Source organism: Gossypium hirsutum, chromosome D09 (assembly GCF_007990345.1).
Source record: "Gossypium hirsutum isolate 1008001.06 chromosome D09, Gossypium_hirsutum_v2.1, whole genome shotgun sequence".
NCBI classification, from domain to species: domain Eukaryota; kingdom Viridiplantae; phylum Streptophyta; class Magnoliopsida; order Malvales; family Malvaceae; genus Gossypium; species Gossypium hirsutum.
In genome coordinates, this window is record NC_053445.1 from 12,050,422 (window position 1) to 12,072,878 (window position 22,457).

The 22,457-nt window shown below is 32.8% G+C and overlaps 1 protein-coding gene and 2 pseudogenes across 2 annotated transcripts; 1 reads left to right on the top strand and 2 right to left on the bottom strand.

The window, feature by feature from the left end:
- Nucleotides 1-102: 102 nt before the first annotated feature.
- LOC107892732 (ribonuclease TUDOR 2-like) lies at nucleotides 103-6,795 on the bottom strand (annotated as a pseudogene).
- Nucleotides 6,796-9,997: 3,202 nt separating this feature from the next.
- On the bottom strand, nucleotides 9,998-11,869 carry LOC107892172 (protein FLUORESCENT IN BLUE LIGHT, chloroplastic-like; annotated as a pseudogene).
- Nucleotides 11,870-14,297: 2,428 nt separating this feature from the next.
- On the top strand, nucleotides 14,298-21,698 carry LOC107892170 (triacylglycerol lipase 2). 2 transcript variants are annotated; one of them, XM_041101805.1, is made up of 9 exons: nucleotides 14,298-14,614; nucleotides 14,707-14,823; nucleotides 19,108-19,248; nucleotides 19,433-19,543; nucleotides 19,674-19,817; nucleotides 19,925-19,965; nucleotides 20,201-20,280; nucleotides 21,031-21,126; nucleotides 21,213-21,698. In XM_041101805.1, the coding sequence occupies exons 1-9, from the start codon at nucleotides 14,573-14,575 to the stop codon at nucleotides 21,533-21,535; spliced, it is 1,095 nt and encodes a 364-aa protein (XP_040957739.1). In that variant the 5' UTR covers nucleotides 14,298-14,572; the 3' UTR covers nucleotides 21,536-21,698. The 2 variants fall into 2 exon arrangements, with proteins under 2 accessions (XP_040957739.1, XP_016672667.2); XM_016817178.2 differs by having other exon boundaries at nucleotides 14,300-14,628.
- The last annotated feature ends 759 nt before the right edge of the window (nucleotides 21,699-22,457 follow it).

Here is a 22,457-nt window from a genome sequence, read left to right on the forward strand (position 1 = left end):
ACTAACTTTGACAGATTTGTAACATTCAATTTTCATCCATATACAACCCTTCCTGTAGCATGAAATCCAACCAAAAATAGCAAATCTAAATGATACTTCAAATTCAATGAAAGATATATGATATAAATTGATAACTGAAGTATAATTCAAAATATTCTTACAATAATGTTAAAAGTTACAAAGTTAAAAAATATTCTCTCCATAACTTAAAACTCTTTAAATTTTTAACCCCAAAAAGTGATTGATAAAAATATTACAATACCTAACGCCGACCTCCGGTTTTCTTAGCCGCAACTGGCAGAAGTAAATCCTCATCATCCGACTCCACATCTCCATACTGCTACATTCCACGCCAACCAGTTTTTGCTTCCTCCTGACACTCTTCCAAATTATTAAGCATCAATTTTCTCTCATTCGATTCCCATTTCATCCTCTTCTCCAACCTAGCAAGACCGTCCTGCAAATAAAACAAACAAATAACACGCCCGTAAGATTTAAGAAATTCAATACAAAAATTAGTAAATGGTTGACACTATTTTGTCACAGCAAGGATGACCAAGATATGACCCTCTAAATTCATGAAACTCAAACATTTAGACATATCAAGATTTTTAACACAATCAGAGGTTGAGTAGAACAGAGAAGGGATAATTTATTGTTCAAACCTTCAGCATTGCTTCATTGATGCTATCCTCCGGGTCCTCGGTAAAGAAGGTTAGAACGAGACAAGTACCAGTTCCCTGTCCCTTGATTTTTCCCTCAGAAGTATCCCTTTCCTCTATCACTGCCTTGAATTGCAGTGAACTTCCTAATGTCTGCTCACTCCAATACTGGGCAGCCTCAGTACCAAATTCATCATTGAGGCTTGGAACTTTCAAAAATGCAAGACTGTATAACTGAGCAAGCCCAGGTGTTGCTGATAATGAAGCATCAATAGGCCGTAATTGACTATAGGGAACCAACTCCATAATCGAGATAAAACACTTCAAACCTGTCATTTGAAGACTGAACTCCTCTTCGAGGTGCATTGACAATCTCCACACGTCAAACAAGATGCATTCAGTACCAAAAATGAAAAGAGAAGTGAAAGGTGAAAGCACAAACATGTCAAATGGCACACGAATATGCATAATATGTGGGACAACCATGATTCTTAATTTTAGAACATTGAGAACCATTGTTTCACAATTTCTCCTGTTAGCTTCAAAATATTTTAGAATGCCTTTAGTATTTAAATCTTGTTATGGGTTCAAAATTAATTGTGCCAGACGGACTTTTGGAAAATTTTGGCACTCTTCACCCCCACCATTCTTTAAACAATAACAGGAGGCACAATGTGAAACCAGTTGAAAATTCCGCAGCCAAAACCATTCACATAAAGGATTACAAAAAAAGAGAACATATTCAGAATCAAGTTTACCAAACTAACCAGTGCCATCTACCATGGGAACCTTCATTGAATATTCCATTTCTACAGTCACCTGAGAAAAATATGTTGACATATGATGAATAAAGGTTCCTAACATTAACAAATAATATTTTAAAGAAAAATTACTCAAACCTATTTTGCAATAAGGAGTGTTCTCAAAAACTCTCTTGCTTCCCGGGCATAAGCAGCCGGCTTTTCATCTCTACGAGGATTGCCAATTTTTGGACACTTAATGCTTAAAAGATTGACTCGGTGTTCTGCAAGAGGACTGCCATATGGGGTAGAATCATCAGCCACAACAATGCAGTCCCCGCTAACAACCTCCACAACCTAAGTTGAAAAGTTATACTATTATAAATAGTTACAAAAAAGCCAAAAACCATATACTAGTGGTAGAAGAAACAGTTTCTGGTATGAAAGAAATCTGCTAACCAAAGAAGCAGTTTAATTAATTATATACCCAAGGCATCACATGAAGTAGTAGCATAACTACACAAAGATATAGGTACAGATAGCTTCTAACTTTAAATTTGCATAGTGGATAGGAAAAACAAAGTAAGCTAGAGATTTAAAACAGCTCATTGGAGAAAACAGCTAAAGAAATATTTAAGAGAGGATTAAAGGTATAGAAAGAACCAATCTCAATAAAAGATCTGAAAACAAGAAAATATTCTTTTACCAATAAATCATGACCAACAAAATGAGATAGAAGAGAAAAAAATCAAGTTCCTTGCACATAAACACTTAAGACACATCCCCGACAACAATCTCAAACATAAGAAATCTTTTCTTTAACAAATAAAGGTGATCTTTTGAAGATAGTTCAAGTGTACAAACTTCTCCTCGAATGGAGAACTGCCAAATTATTATCAAGAAACTAATGTTTTGGAAATAAAAGTTTTTACAAGCAAAAATAGAACAAAAGAAAATTAATTCAAGTCAAAAACATGAATAATAGAAACCCTATAATGCAGTACTTAATGCTAATATAACATATTAAACATATTTTAGGCATGCACAGAAAAAGAAATCCAGGAACTTACATTTTCCACAAGCTCCAATGTAAGGTCTTTCACAGTTTCACCTTCAGGATAATAAACTGATCCAATCAAATTGCTAAATTTGTCAACACCTTCAAGAACAACGTAGACCTACAACATCAATCTTGACTTTAGGATATATATACAAAATATACTCACACAAGTCGACCTGAAGTCTTTTTCACTCACATCTCTATTCAAGCAGTGAAATTCTGTAAAATGTTTAGCTTCTGGCCCAAATGGATCAGGGGACACTTCAGCAGCAGCAGCTGCAGACGCAGAAAGCTTCTGTGCAGATGTTAATTGAGCCCATGGCTCAGCTGAAGCATCTCCATTTTGATCATCAGAGGTCAAATCCGTTTCAACAACAGTTTCTGCAACAGCCCTTCTACCCATTGAAGGGGACTACATGAACAGGGAAAAGAAGGTAAATATTCACGAAAAAAAATTAGCATGCAATTGAAATAAAAAGGCAAAACTGCAGTCTATAGTGCACCTGGATACCAACAACAAACACTTGCACGAACTGAAAATCTGGGAGTAGATAGACTCGAATAGTACTACCATCACGAACTTGCTCCATAATACCTTCCATTGGCTTACCCTTATTTGTAGCCAGAAGACCCATCACATCCAAGTTATTAGGGTCACTAATAGCAGATGAAGGTAAATCCCAGATAGAAGCCTCAGTAGCACCAGGCACCTACAACCGCAATAAACATTTTCATTTGATAGCTACTCATTGTTTCTAGGTCAGTTAGATGCCCAAATATAATTGGGAGGGGAAAGAGATTACCTTGCTCCATCGACCCACATATTGTTGTTTGGCCTGTTCCTCAAGACGTAGCAGTTCAGAAAGAATAGGGCTTGCTTCGCCTTTCTGCTGTCCTTGCTCCCTGACTTGCACAAGCCAGGCTCAGATAACCTAAACACAAATTTTTTAAAAAATTGTTAAATCACTTTCCCCAGTATCACGAAAAAATTGACAAACGAATGGCCTTATATGGTTTTATATGGGTTTTCATTGTTAAAGAGATAGAGTTTTCGATCAGTTAGGGGAAATTAGGGAAAAGAAATTGGGGAGGAAAAATGATTTCTTGATCAGTTAAGGTTTTCAATCAATTAGGAGATTTGGGAAAATTTTCGGGGAAATATGATTTGGGAAAAAAAATGGAATTTCGGTGTTTAAGTCAAATCTGATTTGGGGGAGAAAACGACACCGTTTAAATCAAATTGGTATTGCAATATTTGTTGCACTTATAAAAAACGCCACTAATTGTATAACTTTTGCGGCATTTTTAGTAAAAACGCCACTAAACAATTAAATTCTTGTAGTGAAACGGCGCCATTTTGAAAAGAATTAATACATAGTTGCGGCATTTTTTGTCCAAACGCCGCTATTGCTTACCTTTTGCGGCGTTTTTCTCATAAATGCCGCTAATGATTGACTTTTTTTACAATTTTATATTTAATTATTATATAATTCATATGGATTTAAATAAATAATTTTTGAAAATTTGAGTAATATTTAAAATAATTAGATAAATTTTAAAATTTTTATATAATTTTTTATGTAAGAAAACAAAAACAAAAAATTTCAACATATGAAAGAAAAAGCTTTAAAAAACTATAATGATAATTTTAATATATTAAAATTCATATTATCTCTTTTACAATTATATAATAAATTATTTAATATATAAATTAAAAAACTTAATCAGTCATATACCCAAAACACTTTAAATTTATTTTAAATAATAGTATTTTATTTTTTTCATTTTTAACATATATTTTTATATGTTTTTACTTTCAAATTTTTTCTACGAGCCATTATTTTTTTTTGAAGATTTTAAATACTAAATTAAAAATAAATTGTATTTTAATTAATATATAGAAACTAGTTAAATAATAAATAGAAGAGGATGAAAGAGTGCATGAGTTGTCGAAAAGAATACATGATGGCCACTTGGATGATGGGTGAGAATACAGGGAGCAAAACGGTGGCATTCTGTTTAAAATTAGACCCTAAACATTAAACCATAAACCCTAAGCCCCTAAACCATAAACCATAAACTTTAAACTTTAAACACTAAGCCCTAAACCATAAACCCTAACCCTTAAACACTAAACACTAAACACTAAACACTAAACCATAAACCTACACCCTAAACCATAAACACTAAACTCTTAACACTAAATCATAAACCCCAAACCTTAAACCTACACCCTAAACCCTAAATATATATTACAAGGGGCAAAAGTAATTACAAATGAATCTTATTGCTTACCTAAACCCTAAAATAAATTGATTTTTTGTCATTTTATCAAAAACCCTAACCCTTAAACCCTAATAGCCTGACCTCTAAAACCATGAACAGTACTAAGACCTTAACTATAAAATAATAAACCCAAACCCTAAACTTTAAACCATAAAACCTAAACTCAAAACTCTAATCCCAAATTAATAAACATTATATTATATATCCTAAACCCTTAAACCATAAACATTAAACCTTAAATATTAAACCCTAAACCCTAAAATAAAATAATTTTTTACGGTATTTTTATCAAAAACGCCGTTAATGCCACTAAAGCTCAACAACAAACGACGTCGTTTTCTCAACTTTTTTGCGACATTTTACGAAAAGCGCTGCTAATGCTTTATCTATAGCGGCGTTTTTCAACAAGCGCCACTAATTCTCAATCTATTACGGCTTTTTTTTAAAAAGTGCTGTTAATGCCACTAAAGCTCAACAACAAAAGACGTCGTTTTGCTCAACTTTTTTGCGGTATTTTTTTGAAAAGCGCCGCTAATTCTCAATCTATTGCGGCGCTTTTTAAAAAACGCCGCTAATGTCACTAAAGCTCAACAACAAACGACGTCGTTTTGCTCAACTTTTTTGTGGCATTTTCCAAAAAGCGCAACTAATGCTCGATCTATAGCGGTGTTTCTCAAATATTGCCGCTAAACTTTTTAAAAAGCGCTGCTAATGCTACTAAAGCTCAACATCAAACTATGTGTTTTGCTCAATTTTTTTGTGTCATTTTCTGAAAAGCGCCGCTAATGCTCGATCTATAACGACGTTTGTTTTAGAAACGTCGTTAATTATTGACCTTTTACGGCGTTTATGACATAAACGCCATTATAGCTCTAACCTTTTGCGGCGTTTTCATACTAGCACCACTAATGTACAACTTTTGCGGCGTTTTTGGTTCAAGCACCGCTATAAACGCCGCTAAAAACCTGTTTTACTATAGTGTTTGCTTTTATTAAAAAGTAAAATTATACATATATATATTTTTTACAATGAGAATCAACAAGGGGAAGAAAAGGGTTGGTGATGTGGCAATTTACCCTAGAATGGCAGAGAGTCGTCATGTTTCAATGGTATAAATGATGGTGAGAGTGGTTGAAAGGGTGGAAGAGGAGAGATCATGTTTGAGGGTTAAGGAATTGCTTTTGTCCTTTGTCTATTCTCTTTTAGTCCTATTAGGGGAATGAGAAGGCTTATATAAACGGGATAGAGGATACATCAAGTGTCAAGACCTCATTGATGGCAAAGTCACATATTGTTCCTTTGTAAATGAGACAATATGATATTATAGATCAGTGATGTGACATCCTAGGGCGACCTAGTAATCAATGGGTGTAAGATTCTATACACTCCTGACAAGGGTAGTCCATGTTGGAGGTTTATTTGGTACGAGGTCCACTCGGGATAGCTCAATGTTAGAAGTCCACCTGGTGTGAGGTTCCACCCAACCCGGGGGGAGGGGTTATATAAAGTAAGCTCTTTCGAGTCAATTAAACACGATTGAGATATTTGTTGAAGTTAGAGAAATTTTGAGAATTTAAAATTTTAGACTATAGTAGCATTTAAACTTGAATGAGAAATATGTGAAGGCATGTGTTAAATGGCAATGCATCTTATGGGTAACTGAGATAGCTCATGCTTAATGACGTTAGAGTCCATTTTTCTTCCTCTCATCTACCTTCTTTTTCTTATTACGATGCTCCTACTTTTGCTCAAGGTAATGGGCATAGCTGACGAAAAAGTCTTTAGATTCTATCTTAAAGCCCACAAGAATTCTCCAAACTGCATCACTAAGACCATGAGTCCATGCCTTATTACATGGTAACACCCGTTCCAATCTATCACTAGCAATAGCATTCATATCAATTTTGTCCTATCAGTTTTGACTCCTTTTCATCAGACAATATTTCCTAATGTTGTGCAGACTATGAGTATCTTCAACCTTTGCACAGTCGGCGATACTAGCTTCAATCACTAGAAGGCTTGTAGCAGGAAATGGGAAAAAGAACATCACCTTTGCATAATTGGAAAACCTTAATATATTTTCCCCTTAAGAGGTGCATGTTGTTTCGCGTGTGGTCTTGCATTGACATTGTCCTTTTTCGAGCCATCAACATCAAAAAACCCTTTTAGTGAACTCGACTTGAAGGAGATACAATATGTAACACCCCATACCCAACCCGATCGCCAAGTTTGAGTTACAAGATATCACATTCGTTGTCGAAGCAACTATGATAAAATATAATTGAATTTAATAATTAATACATACTATGTAGTTCAAAACACCATTGCAACATGATTTACAATCATATACGAGCCTTATACGAGCTTAGAAAAGCTCTTTAGACAACTCAAGGTCAAATAAGGACCAAATTGTATGGAAAGTATGATTCCGTTAAAGGTATGAGTGAAAATTTTCCATTATGTTAATTAAGTGATACATGACAAAGTATGGTTAGTGATACAAGGGTTCAGGCGAAGTGTCGGGAAAATATGTAACATGATAATAGACCCCGCAGTGGAGCTTCGATGATGTCTGTCGGGACAGTAAACATGAAGGCCAACATAGTGAGGCTGTAGTCTACCGGGACAATAAACATGATATCCGCGGGGATAATAAACATAAGAAAATGCCAGTATGACAGATATGTGGAAAGACCTTGGCCATGGTGCATTCTGGAAATGGCGGATGAACCGCATTTGTTTACTAGGGTTTCTACATCTCATGGCAATGATGGGCAAACCTCGGGCAACGCTGAGTCTGGGTAAATTCATATCACCGAACATGAAGGTTTATCGCTGAACATGAAGGTTTTATGTGGTGCTTTTGTGGTAAATTCTCTGAAAAACTTTTGTGGCAAATTCTTTGAAAAGCTTTTGTGGCGAATTCTCTGAAAAGCCTTTGTGACAAACTCTCTAAAAAGCCTTTGTGGTGAATTATTCATAACGACTTAGTGGCGAAGTTATTTGGGAAGCCCTTATGATGAGTTATCTAGAAAGTCTGTATGGTGAATTCTGTAATGGCTAAGTGCGAGATGTTAGTCTACTTTTGTGGAGAAATCTTGGTATGCCATAGTGGCATTTTCTGAAAGATTTCTCGATAGTGTAACTGACGGGTGAGCCTGTCATAGTAACCCACCAGGAAAGAGAACTTTGTATATCTGTAATTATAAGTGGTGTAAGTGTTCGCAAAACTTGGAAGTTCTCACGTTATGTATCGAAGTCATCTGAGATTATATTTGATGATTTAAGTGTTCGCAAAGATACGTGTGTGACTAAAGTTCTATCAACCGCAAGAGCTAGGTTAAGAATCCGCCAAGAGTAGCATCTGTAAGTATATCATTCCAAGAAATGTAACCAAATTCTATCTTTAAAGGGGATTATGATATAGGATCTGCATTATGGTGTGAAGCTTGAGAATCGTTCATGGGGCAGAATGTGTATAAAGTGGTTAAATATAGAGATGGACATGTAGTGATCTGCTAGGAATAAAAAAAATATCCTCTAAAGTCTGAAAAGAAGTCTAGAAATTCTTAAGTCGAGAAATTCAACAACATCGTTTAAAGGTAACAATGGTTGAGATTCTCTAAGTTCTGTTGAACTTACATACATTTATTTATGATGCAGGATTTTGGAAATTGAACCAGTAAGCCAGGAGGGGATAAGCCAGGAATGTGCCAGGGTTGCAGTTTGAATAACGATATTAAGCATACATACGGGAATTTTTGGGTATAAGTGAATAATACTCTACGCCATGATTAAGTGGGTTTTAACAGAGTTTTAAGTTGTAAAATATTAAACTACTTTCGAGAATCTGTTGTATTTAGTAGACGCCTCATTTAAAATCTTTTGACTTAGAAAGAATATAAAAAAAATAAGAAGTATATTCAGTATGGTTTATTTTCCGTTGTAAAATTTTTGTTAAGTATTTTTGTATGGTGACATCCTATATCTGGGTCCAGTAAATTGGGTCGGGTTTAGGGTGTTACAATAATAAAGAACAATATACTGGACTGGCCCACAATGAGAATGCTTATTAGATTATTATCTAATAGTCATGACATTTCTCATAATGATAACTGTATGTATGATCCTTAGACTTAATATCATCATTGTTCTGACATCGTGAGTCATATGCTTTGACACAATTGACAAAAAAAAGAAGAAAAACCATGACCAACTGATAACCAAACCTAAGTCAAAATAAATTTGACCGAGACCCACACATAATAAAACTTAAACCAAATAAATCGAGCGAAAAGTCATTCATGGTTTACAAAAGTAAAACTCAAACTTGATATTTCATTTTGATAAATAAATAAATAAATAAATAAAACCTTGATATTTTAAAGTTTCAAATACTTCAACTTTGTCATTAATTTACAACTTGATTATCATTATTTGTTAAAAGAATTTAATTATTTTAATGTGACTATTTAATTTAGGTATTGCTTGATAAATTAAAAAATTAAATGTTAATAAAAAATTAATATAAAATTTTTAGTACAAAATTTATAAGTGTTGAATTAATAGTATAAAACTCTTTGTTTTGTTAGTAAAAATTAAGGGTCCGTTTGTTTGCCAGTAAAATATTTTCCGGAAAATAATTTTTGAAAATGATTTACTAAAAATATTTTCTAGTGTTTGGATGAATCTGTGTAAAATATTTTCTGTTGTTTGGCAGATTTCCTGAAAATATTTTCCGGAAAAGTTGTTTTTACATATATTAATAAATTTATATATATTAATAAATTTATATTTTAAATTGTTTTTACATATATTGCAATGATTTATTTATAAATAAATAAATCGAATTAAATATATAATAATACTCAATTATTAAGTTAGAATATTAACCGTCATAAATTAAAAACAACCAAAGCCAAAATTTAATCAATACAGTACACATTTAACGAAGAACCAGACACAAGTTGAACTAAAATCTCCAAGGAACAAGATAAAACCCTCGTAAGATATACAAACAAAGTGAGGAAACTCGTATGTCATAATTGCACTCGAACATTTTAAAGCTGATGGGGCACCAACTGGCCGGGGATTGACAAATTGACGGGCATTTTCTGTTGCATTAAGTAAAGGAAGCATTCCAGTTGTAATGCCCTTTATGCATGATTTAATCAAATAATCATTAAAAAATTCAGAATCTCAGAATACGAGTAAACAGGGATGCCGAAGATTGGAGGAAACAAAAAAGGGAAAGTGAAATGGGTATTCTCTTTGGAAGAAACATGAGTTACAATGCATTATCCAACAAAATCAATTTCAGTGTCTAAAAGACTGCGTTTAGCAACTAACAACAGTAATGCTAAAATGGGAGAAAAGGGGATGTCAGCAAGTTGTCTATAGTCTTTATAATTATTTAGAAATACATTAAAAGGTGGTAGAACTGGTGGATTATGCAGCTTCATTAGTCTGTTTCCAACCTAGAAATATATTTATCATATAAAATCCCTGCTTTCTCAAGGTCTCCTAGCTCGGTGTAGCAGTCAGCAATTGCTCCATAGGCTTCTGTATTTCTAGAGTCTTCTCCTTCTCGATCAGATATTGCTAAAACCATTGAGTGGTATTTAATGGCTTCTTGATATTTGCCTTGCCTTTGCAACGAGACATCTAAAATCAATCAAACTTAACTATTAAAGTTTATGCTACCCTTCATGGAAAGGGATCCCAGCTGTATGAAAAGAAGCTTTTTGCATCACTCCCCAGAAAGAAACACATAAATTAATTAGCTGGTACAAGTTTTAAGGGCTTTACGGTTCATTGCTTTATGCTTTAGCACTGCCACTTGGTACAAAAAAGCGACATGGGATTTCCTTTGATACCAAATATAAGATTCATAATGAAGTCACTTCTCTGAGTATCTAATAGATTTATGCACACAGATCCAAGGGAATTCCATAAGGTATCATAATCCTTATCTCTCTTTGGCCACTTGGTTTGGCTCAAACCATAAGCATTTTACTATACTAAATTAGGAATAGAGACTAGACAGGCAAATAAATAGAGAAGATACAGACCTAAACCCCTGGCAGCCTTCTCCTCGATAGGATCTTTTAGACTCTTAGCAAGCTCCAGTGCTGTCTTAAACTCTAGAAAAGCCTTCTCAAGTTCTTGATTTCTTAAAAAGTTCTTCCCGCTCTCAACTCTTCCTTTCTTGGATCAACAATTACTTCCTTTTCTGATATTCTACCACCGATGGGAGCATAACTCAGGCTGAGAGCATATGACTCTATCTTAGCCTGCCTTCTTAGAGCAGTATTGATCTGGCGCAGCTGCTCATTCACTCACTGCAGCTCCCATTTCCTCTGCCGTGCAAGCAATCCTAAGGTGCAAATTGTGGATGATCAAAAATAAAAAAATCCAACATAATGTAAAATAAGGCATTGAAAGTTCATTTTCATTAGTTATATAGACTGCTCAGAATAGATTCATGTGTTTAAAAGTGAAAATTGTGTAGTTAGATGTTTCAGTCACCCATTTCAAATTGGTATTCCCAACTGAAGACAACTATCTTATTTCTAGGCTTCTGCATGAGACAAGTTTTCTAACATTTTAAATCGGCCATTTAGAATACCTTTTCAGGATATGTTGGGATAAATCCAGTTCTAGGTATTTTAGGATAACAATTTCTTCAAGCACATCAAATACAGTTTGAACAACGAAAAATATCAATAGCTGGCTGTATTTGAATTGCTGTATGTTCATTTGAAAAGCACACAAAGTGGCATGCCATTATGGACCAGAACCAAAGATGAGGCTAAGTAAAAAGATACATCCAACTGTTGCACCAATAAGGGCTACAAATAGCAGTAAAGGCATGTTGAAAAAGGAGTTATCAGCTTCACAATTTCTTGATTCTGCTGACTGAATACTTGGAATCTGATAAAGCCGGAGACCTCAAACTCAAAGTGAAATCAGTATCTGTCTTATAAAATCAAACCATGATCTTAACCTTTTAACCTACTTGAATTTTCTTTTGTCCTAACAGATTTAAAAGCATTCCATAAGTGTTTCCCCTTCCTTATTTTTTGTGCATGGAGGAGCACATAAAGAATTAACTCCTCCATGTCTATTTCCCATACATAGGAGATCAACAAAATACAATCAGACAATGCATACAACATTATTCATCATGAATCAAGAAACGCAAAGGAGAGGATAAAAATAAGTAATCCTACCAAACAAAGAATTAGCCATTTCATCCATTTTACAAAATTAAGGGTGACCACAAATCACCCATCTTTGCTGACATCCATTCCAGCATTGTAGTATAAAACAGACAATCATAAAGAGAAGGGGTTCAAAATAAAATACCCATAAAATCAAACACATCAAAAGGCTCAATTCAAACACAAAATCATTAACTCCATCACAAATTGAACCTGATCAAGATCCCACCTAATCAATTCCACAAAAAATAAATTTCATTTAAAAAAATATACAAACAAACCGAATTGCCAACTTAATAGATCTATTGAAGCGCAGGAATTAATTAAAACTACCTACTTTAATCTTACATCGAACTTGAACCGACTGATTTCGCTTGAAGTGGAAAATTGTTGAAGGGAAATAGACAAAAAAATTGAAGATAAAAAATCAGCAAATGGTTGAGAGTTTCATTTCTGAAAAGACTAGAAATGGCTAGGGCTTTTTTCCTTTTGTCAACGAAACTACTGTTGGTTGTTTTTTATATAGAAATGAATCCTGGGTCGGGGATGCAATGAAGGGAAGGGGAAGGAGAAGAAGAGAGCATTTAGAATGTTCTGATGCTGGGATGTGAAGAGGAAAAACTTTGGAAAGTGTCTTACTGAAATAAAAAGGGTAAGACATTTTCTCAAAAAAAAACTCCTTTTCCCGTGTTTTGTAAAATGTTTTACAGTGAAAAACTATTTTCAGCCAAACAAACATCGGAAAAGGCGGAAAAGTTTTTCCAGAAAATGTTTTACCCCAAACAAACGGACCTAGGTGTTGAATAAAATTATATCATTAGATAATTTTTGAAAAACACTTTTTTAAATTTTATTAATATAATATTTTATATTATTGTAAACAATTTTGGATAAAAATTAAATATATTAATTTAAATTTTTTAATTTTCTCTAATATATTTAAAAAAAAGTAAAAATCAGTTTAATATTTTAAACATTAATACTACTTTTGGTAGGAGTATTATTTACTCATCGTGCTAATTTCAATCGGTAATTTTTATCACTCATATGTCTTGTTTTGAGAAAAAAAATGATTTTTTTTGTTTATTTTGAAGAGGTCTTATTTTTTACTCATCTTTCAAGTTTTAATTTAAATTTGTACTAACTATATATTCTGTATGTGATAAATAAACTTTTTTCTTATGTTTATTTTATGATTTTATTCAATTTTTTTTCAAATTTCAAATTAAATAAAAAATTATTACGATTATCAATATAATTTATTAATCATACCCTTATTTCTTAAACATTACAGAACCAAGAAATTACACAAACTTGAAACCGGGGTCCCTCAATATTACCGTAAAAGTAAATTTTCTTAAAGTTTATAAATACGTCCTTCCCTAGAGAGAGAGACCCCACGAATTCACAAAAGCTAATCCTTATAGCTTGCTATAATCCATTTTGTCTCAATCTGCAATCTGTTTCAGGATATTCTTTTAGCACAAGACAAAGTTTCCACCATCATCATCCTAACCTGTATTGTTTATGATAAGAAGCAATGTATTAGTATCAATTTCTACTACTAACCCTTGTATTATGTATAAATTATAGATTTAGTCTGTCAGATTTTTAATTTTTAATTTTGTCCAAAGGTAGTTATTAAATTGTTTAAAAAATAAATTATATTATTTTCAAAACTTTGTGCATCTAGTATGTTACCATATGTAATGTCATGTAAGCCTGTAATCTGCTCATAATAATCATAAAAAAGTCACATCACTTTGGTTACTAAATTTAACGATTATCGTTTGAGTAAGGACTACAATTACAATATTCTAAAAATATATAATAAATCCACAACTTACACGTACAAAGAGATTTATGGCAAAATTTAGTTGTTATTGTTTGGGTCGACTTAAATTTCAAATTTCAAAAAATATAAAAAGTAAGATTGATTAGTTAAAATATTCCATAAATATTTGTGCTCTTCGTAAATTTAGAATTTAGTCTCTCCACTTTTCAAATTTCAAAAATCAAGTTACGGTTATTTTGTTAAATTGAGGTTCTATACAATGTCATTTTTTTAGTTGCATTGCTATTAAGTGGGTATTTTTTATTTAAAAAATAACAGTATTAACAAATGAACTTGAACTTTAAAATCCGAACAAATAGAGAAATTAAATTCTTAAAATAAAAATAAAGCAAATTTATGAAATTAGAGCCGAAAACTAAATATCAATTTATTAAAATTTTAGCATATATGTTGAGGTCCCACATTCCCATGCCCATCTCACGGAAAATGTATATAATGGGAAAAGGCTCCCTTATCTTATGGCATCAAATGATTTTATTGTCAATAGTTTTAAAGCCAAAGCTCGAAAGCTAAATCCTATTCCCACTGCTTTCGTCTTTCTTTCTTTTTCTTCTATATATAGCCATTGCTTTATAATCTTTCTCAATCTCTTTATATACATAGCATGCAAGTTATGGCTTTTTCTCCTACAGGGTTGTTGAGTTTGGTTGTGTTCATGGTCTTGGTGGTGGAGCCTCATCCAGCCTATGGCTCGAGCCGTGGTGGTTGGTTTGGCCGAAACCAAGGTGCAGCCACTCCACTAGTCAATGGGATATGCGCCGCCTCGGTCACTATCCATGGTTACAAATGTGAGGAACACCAAGTAAGAGCCTACGTTTTGTTTTGGTAGTAATTTAATAGTAACATGGATTTTGTTTCATTAAATAATTTTTACTTTCAGGTGAAAACCCAAGATGGATATAACTTGAGCATGCAAAGAATCCCAGAGGGACGTATAGGTGGGAATATTAGTGGAAATAAGAAGCAGCCGGTGTTGATACAACATGGTGTACTTGTGGTGAGCCCCTTTTTTTTTTCTTCTTTTCTTTTTACCATATTGGATGAATGTTTTACGTGATTTACTTTTACAAAAGAAATTGCCAAGACTTTATCTAAGCACCATAAAAGAATGTCTACCTTAGTTTGGGTGCACCATGTGTGGGAATAAAGTGACATTTGTTTCAATTTGGCAATCTTTTTTACTCGTTAAAGCTTTTAGTTTTTGCATTCTAATCATCAAACCCTAATTCGACCCCAAACAACAGAAGCATAATCAATTTACGGTTTTAGTCCCTATAATATACTTAATTTAATAGATTGGGTCCTATAATTTGATTATGCTATTATCATTAATATTATGTCTTAACCTAAATTACTAATCTTACAAAAAAATTATGTCTGCTAATCTAGAATTAAAAAATAAAAACCAAAACCCAAAATTCTTTATGGCATTTAAAATTATGGTAATCAAAATAATTGTTTTTAACATAATTTATCATTTACAAAAAAAAAATCAGCTTAATCTCATGATTTCAATTCTTTTTAAAAAATAAATCTTTACATTAGCCACATTATTGATTTGGATTAAGATATTAACAACAACAATAATAATAAACCCCCAAATTTAAAATGTATAATGATTTATTTGGCTCTCCAATGTTAAAAAAATATATATATATATATATATATATCATTTTAGCCGTTCATTTAACATTTCGTGTCTTTTAGCCTTGAACTTTGCGTTGTAGAATCACCTCAAAATGGGTGAAAAAATTAACGCCTATTAACTTTACTGACTTGACAATCCACAGGTATATCACTTTAGCAATATTATTGTAAAGCCCAAAATCTGCCCGGGCCCATACCAGCAAAATAGACCCAAATAATAAAAACAAAAGCAGCCCATTTTCAGCCAATTTAAACCCAAAAACTACAAGCCCAAATGCCCAATATTAATAAAAACCCTAGAGGCCCGAATGACCCAAAACTACACCAACTTTCAAACACAAAAAGAAACCCCAGCCGCATGTTGTTGCTGCCACCTCCTGCGCACGCCCACCGCCGCTACTCGCCAATCGTTGGCTTCGCGTGTCCACGCGTCTGACACCATCTACCGCTGCATGCTCCTCCTCCACTACCAGCACCTCCATGCCCTGCAAGATCAAGACAAAAAAACAGGATAGAATAATAGAAAAAGGATGTAAAAAGGGGTTATAAAACCCGAAATGAAGGACTGAAAGAGGGGAGGGGGGAACCTTTGAATATACAAAAATCGTATCAAACGAACATTGGAAATAAAAGAAAAAACACAAAAGGTTGATCTCTTATTCTACTTTCTTTATTTCCATTTCGTTTTTCATCTCTCTAATATTTCCTTTTATTTTAACACGAATCTATTAAATAAGAGTAGCCATAAAATAAAAAGAAAAGGAAGAGAAGAACCTTACCGGAACCGCCTGTGGTTGCTTCGCGGGAGGTCTCTCCTCCATCGTCGGGGCTAAAAGAGGGGTGAGGGCCCTTTCTTTCGGTTCTTTTCGACTCAAGAAGGCTAGGCCTTCAAACTCTTTTGGAACAAGGCCGAATGGCCTATTTTTGTGCATTGCCGGCCACCGAGTATGGTGGTGGTGCGGCGGTCAGACGATGGCAGCGAGGATGGGTCTCGAAACCCTATCTGCAAGGGAGGAAAAATAGAGAAGGGAGAGAGAGAGTAGGAAGACTCTCTGTCTTTTTTTTGAAAGAAAATGAAGTTAAAAATAAAAAAATTTGGGGCTTTAATGGCCATGCAAAACACTGCCGTTTTCCACCCTCACACACACACCCCCACGCCCCAAAACGGCGCAGTCTAGGGGGAACCTGTGTGTTTTGAACCTATGGGCTATTCGCTCCCATGGTCCCTTCAATTTTGGGCTTGTTTACCTCGGGCCCCTTTTATTATTTTATCTTTTCATAGATTTAACTGTTTAATTTTCTTTTGTTTTTGATTAAGCCCTCGGTTCTCTGGTGCTTCGAAATTCGACATACATCTTCAGAGTTGGGGAATAACTGCATGTTTAACCCCTGTTCTTTCACGTGTGCCTTATCATAGGCCCTGCGTCCCTTTTTATTTTTTTAGATAGGACCCTTGATTTTAATCTTTTCTAATTCGATACTTAATCTTATAACATTAATCTTTTTATATTTTATTGATTTTTCATATACATATACTTTTATTTATTCATTTATCTTAAACAGTTTCACATGTTATTTATTTTAGATTTTTATTAATTCTTTAAGCTGACTTATGTATTATGCATTTAAGATTGCTTTACAAATTCGTTTTACCTTAAACTTAGCCCTTTTTTAAGGAACTTGTCTCATTTCTATTTTAATGCTTTCATGTGTTGTTTGTTAACTTTCTACACGTTGTTTACTTTATATGTTTTTATATAAATTATTTATATTAAACTATTACATATTTTATATTCATATATAACTTTTAATTCAAGCTATTCTGTAGGTTATTCATTTTAAATTTTCTTTTATTTTTTGTAATACTTATTTTAAGCCATTTATATATATATATATATGTATATATGTATATATATATATTCTTTTTTCTTTTATACATCATTCATTTGAAATTATTTTTACCGTAACTACCTTAAGTCGTGTTATTTATCATCCATTTTAAATCCTTTTTATTTATTTAAATGATTCTATTATTATTTATTTTAGGTTTGTTTGCATATGGTTTTTTTACACTTTTGCATATATATATATATATATTTTTGAAGGACAGAAATTATTCATATATATCATCTTTTTAATTTGCCTCGTGTATTACGGATTTTAAAATTCTTTTCTACATTATTTATTTTAAATTCATTTATTATCATTCTAAAGTTTGTTTACATTTTTATTTGTTTTAATTTACTTTATATCTTCCTTATTTTAAAGATTGTTATATATGATTAAATTCATTGGTTATTTTTCGATGTTATTATTTAAATGATGTATTGTCGTGATGTTTATGTTAATTTGTTTACTTGATAAATCCATGTATATTTGTTTCATGCTCATTGTTATCTTTTTTCATATCATCGCCTCACGAATCAAGCCTCGGTGCATTTATCCAATAAATCGTTTTTTTAAATCCAAACAAATAATCAACGTTGTTTAAATATCAGATTCGCTATTATTCCAAAGCAAAAGTTTCTAAATAAGGCAATATTTCGCGTTTGGAAACTCGAGAAAACGTGCCCTAACGTGCTGGGTTTCGATTTCTCGTTTGACTAAATAGCCAAATATCCTCTTAAAGCTTCAAAGTATGGTTTCATTAAACTATAAGGTGCTCTTGGTTCGATGGTTTAGAGTATCGGGTCCTAACGTGCTGGATGTGATATTCCTTAAGAACAAGAGAATCTTATATTTCAATTCACGTTATCAGAGTTTCGTTTAAGGATCGTATTTTTAAATTCTTTTCGAGTTTTTATTTTCGACATCAAGACATTAAGTAATCAACTAGGTACCAATTTTGGGCGTATCGAGGGTGCTAATCCTTCCTCGTGCGTAACCGACTCCCGAACTCATTTTTCTAAATTTCGTAGACCAAACTCATTGTTTTAATAAAATTAAATTGTTTATTAAAAACAGCTGCTTTTAAAGGTGACCCGATCACACCTCATCAAAAAAGATTGGTGGCGACTCCCGTTTTCATTCTTTTTTTCAAAATCCAAGTCGACCCCGTTTTCATCCAAAAAATGGTGTCAACAATTATTTTTTAAAAATATTAAAAAATTATTTTTTAATAAATTTTATATTTTTTAATAAATTTTTAAAAGTTGATTTTTCTATCCATTTTGAAATAATTTGACAGACAATACAAATTTAAATGTTAAAAGAAATAAAAAATTAAATGATGAATTAAAATAAATTTTTCTATAAAGTTGAAATATTCATGGTAATTTAAAAAACTATAATTAAATCAGCTAAAATATAAACCGATTGCCGAATGTAAGAGTGGGATGTAGGTTTCCAAGGCATAATGATCTAGGGTTTTGTCGTGGGCTAAGAAAAATCTCTGTTGGGTACACAAAATAATGCACCGATTGAGGCTCAATTCTAATGGACCCATTTTATATCCTTGTCTGAAACTCATTTTACGTGACCAATTGTCATAACACTTTAGGGTCTGCAATTTTTGGTCTGTTATGCATTACAGATAACATCAAATTTTCATACCTTCTTAATTTATGATGCTATTATAATGATAATAATTCAATTTTCTTTTTTGAAATTGCGTTTGCTTTTGTTTGGATTTTAGGATGGAATGACGTGGCTCCTGAATTCACCTCAGCAAAATCTACCGATGATTTTGGCTGATAATGGCTTTGATGTTTGGCTAGCCAACACTAGAGGTACTAGATTTTGCAGACACCATGTTTCCCTTCACCCTTCCCAACCGGTACGTTCTTATTTTTATTTTTATAATATATCATGCATATTTAAATATAAATATGAACAAAAATAATTGGGTATAGTAAGGTACATTATACCTTCAATGAGAGGATCCAAGATATTATTGGAAGGAGCAGCTATAAACCCCGGTTATGACTTATCTAAGCTAGTTTAACCCGATAAAATGGCAGGAATTCTGGGACTGGTCATGGGATGAGTTGGTGAGTTATGATCTACCTGCAGTTTTTGACTTTGTGTTCAACCACACAGCCCAGAAGATTCATTACATTGGCCATTCCCTGGTAACTCATCATTTCAATCAAGAATTTACACTTTGGGTGTTCCAATTCATCCCTTCATTTTGATTAATTGGTCCAACAACATTATGAAGGAAAAAACATTATTGATGTATTGTTATTTGCATTTAAATAGGGAACTCTTATAGGTTTGGCGTCATTCTCAGAGGGACATCAAGAAGATCAGCTGAAATCTGCAGCATTTTTAAGTCCAATTGCATACTTGACCCATATGAAGACTGCACTTGGGGTCGTTGCTGCCAGAGCCTTTGTTGGTGAGGTCTGTCACCAACCCTTTAGTTTCATCTCCTTCAATTAATAAAATTAAATTCAACTTAATCATGTTAATAGCTTAAAATGGGTTTCAATGGTTTTTTTTTCCAACAGATCACTACATTGTTTGGAGTAGCTGAATTCAATCCAAAAGGGTGAGGATCATTACTATAGGTTGAAAATCAAATTCATCCCTATACTATTAAAAGTGATCAATTTAGTCCTTTTACATCTAATTTTAAAATAGAGAGGTAAATTTAAATTATCATTTTATAGAATAACTAAATTTTAATTATCACATTAAAATTTCCCTAATGCCTCATCTAATGGTTTTTTAAAACTTCCACATTGGAAAAGATTCATCTAATGATTTTTATTTGAGGTTAACAGACAACAGGCATCAATCTTTCTCAAGGCTTTGTGCAATTATCCAGGAGTTGACTGCTATGATCTGGTGACTGCAATTACAGGTACTACATCCATATTCAAGTTCTTTAATATTTCTACTTAGTAATAGGACTCAATTGGATGAATCATATTGGTTTTGGATTACATTGAATTAATTTAGATCAAGTTAATTATTGCTTTAAAATTTTTTTATTAATTTTGATTTTGGGTCATCCCTAGTTTAGGGTTATCCAAATTTTGCTATTCAAGCTTTTTAGATTTCATAGTTATTTAGTTTGTTATTTGGTCATTTTGGTTTTTGCGATTCGGGTTTGACAGAGTATATTTTGCCTCTTCTACTATGGAGACTCATATATTTAGAATTTATCTTTATGCATTAAATCAAATAACAAATAAGTCATTTCTGTTAAAAATGTTATCTATTTAAACTATTAAAAATTGATGTGATGTCACATGTACCTCATGTTGATGTACATAAACTATTTTTAATAGTAAAAATGGATGAATTTTTTAACCGAACGACCAAATTGCGCTTTAAATTAATGTATAGGGATTAGTTTGTCCATTTTTTTAATAGAAGAGATAAAATAGAATTTAACTTTTAGAATAGAAGCCTCCATGATATTTTTACCAAATTTAGATCGTTTCGAGTTACTTATTCAAATCATAGGTTTATTTTTGCTTCGAATCATCAAACTATTAACCTTTTATAATCGGTCAAAATTCGGAAGTAATCAAATCAGATTAGGTCAAAATTGACAAATTAATTCTCATGAGAAGCTGATTTCAGTTTTGTTATTTGTGATTGTAAGGTAAAAATTGCTGTCTCAATGCTTCCACGGTTGACCTATTCCTACAAAATGAGCCTCAATCCACAGCAACCAAAAACATGGTGCATTTAGCTCAGAGTAAGTCTATGAAAGGACAAAACTCTCATTATAGCAACCTGAAACCGTATATGGAACGTATCATACATGTTAATCGTGTTTTGCAGCCGTTCGAGATGGGGTTATCGCAAAATACAACTACGGGAGACCGGATTATAACCTGATGCATTACGGAGAAGCCAGGCCACCAATTTACAACATCTCAAACATACCTAAGGACCTTCCAATATTAATTAGCTATGGAGGCCAAGATGCACTGTCAGACGTTGAAGATGTAGGGCAGTTGCTTGATAATCTAAAGTACCATGATGTCAACAAGCTGTCGATTCAGTACATCAAGGATTATGCTCATGCGGATTTCATAATGGGAGTAAATGCCAAGGATATTGTGTATAATCAAGTTGTTAGCTTCTTTAAAAACCAGCAATGAGGCCCCTCAAGTTTATGTAATGCAACTTGTAAAACTTTCACTCTTTTCCTCACCTAATAAATCCTTTAGTAAAAAAATAGGGCTCAGAATATCATTTCTACTTGGTGTTTGGAAAAAGTGGAGTTGCTGGGAATGATACTTAATAAGAGGGCATCGAAGTTTATCCTTGGGAGCATTTTTTCTGATACTTAATAAGGCTTAGAGAGAAAGATTAAAATGGTGCAAAATTGTGAAGAAAAGTTATGATATGGGTATTTATAGATTTTATAGCGTTTGCCAGAAGTTGCTCTACTTGTGCAGAGATATAAACATTAACTTGGATTGGGAAATTTGCTCTCTCCATATTTCCAGGTTGTTAAGTCATGCTTCATCTTACTCAACGGCTTGAGCTGGTAGAAGTTTATGGAAACCTCATGTTACTTCATAAAGTAGCAAGAAGGGTGTTATGCAAGCATGCTGGGCTTATAGGGATAAAGATCCCATATGAAGCTCTTTAGGCCTGCTCCTATTATTATTATGGACAAATAATCTCTTTGTTTGCACATTTTATATTGTTAGGGCCTAGATTCTGTCTATTGAATTCGTTGGTCTGTAGCAGGCTTTTTAAAGTGGCATGTGGAAGATCAATAATAATTGTTGCTCTAAGTTCAGGTTGGGTTGATATAAAATTTTAAATTCGTTTTTTAGGTTTGATTCAAAAAACGGGTTTAAAATTTTGTTCAAGTTTAATTTAATTACAAATGCTAAACTCAAGTTTAGCTCGCTCGTATTAATTTTTAGATTGTTTTTTTATATATTTAAAACAAATTTTTAAAAAATAAAATACGTCAAATACACTAAAAATATTTAAAATAAATATTTTCCAACAAATTAAAAATACATTAATTTTTTTTTACTTACACTAAAATAGTTACAACTTAGC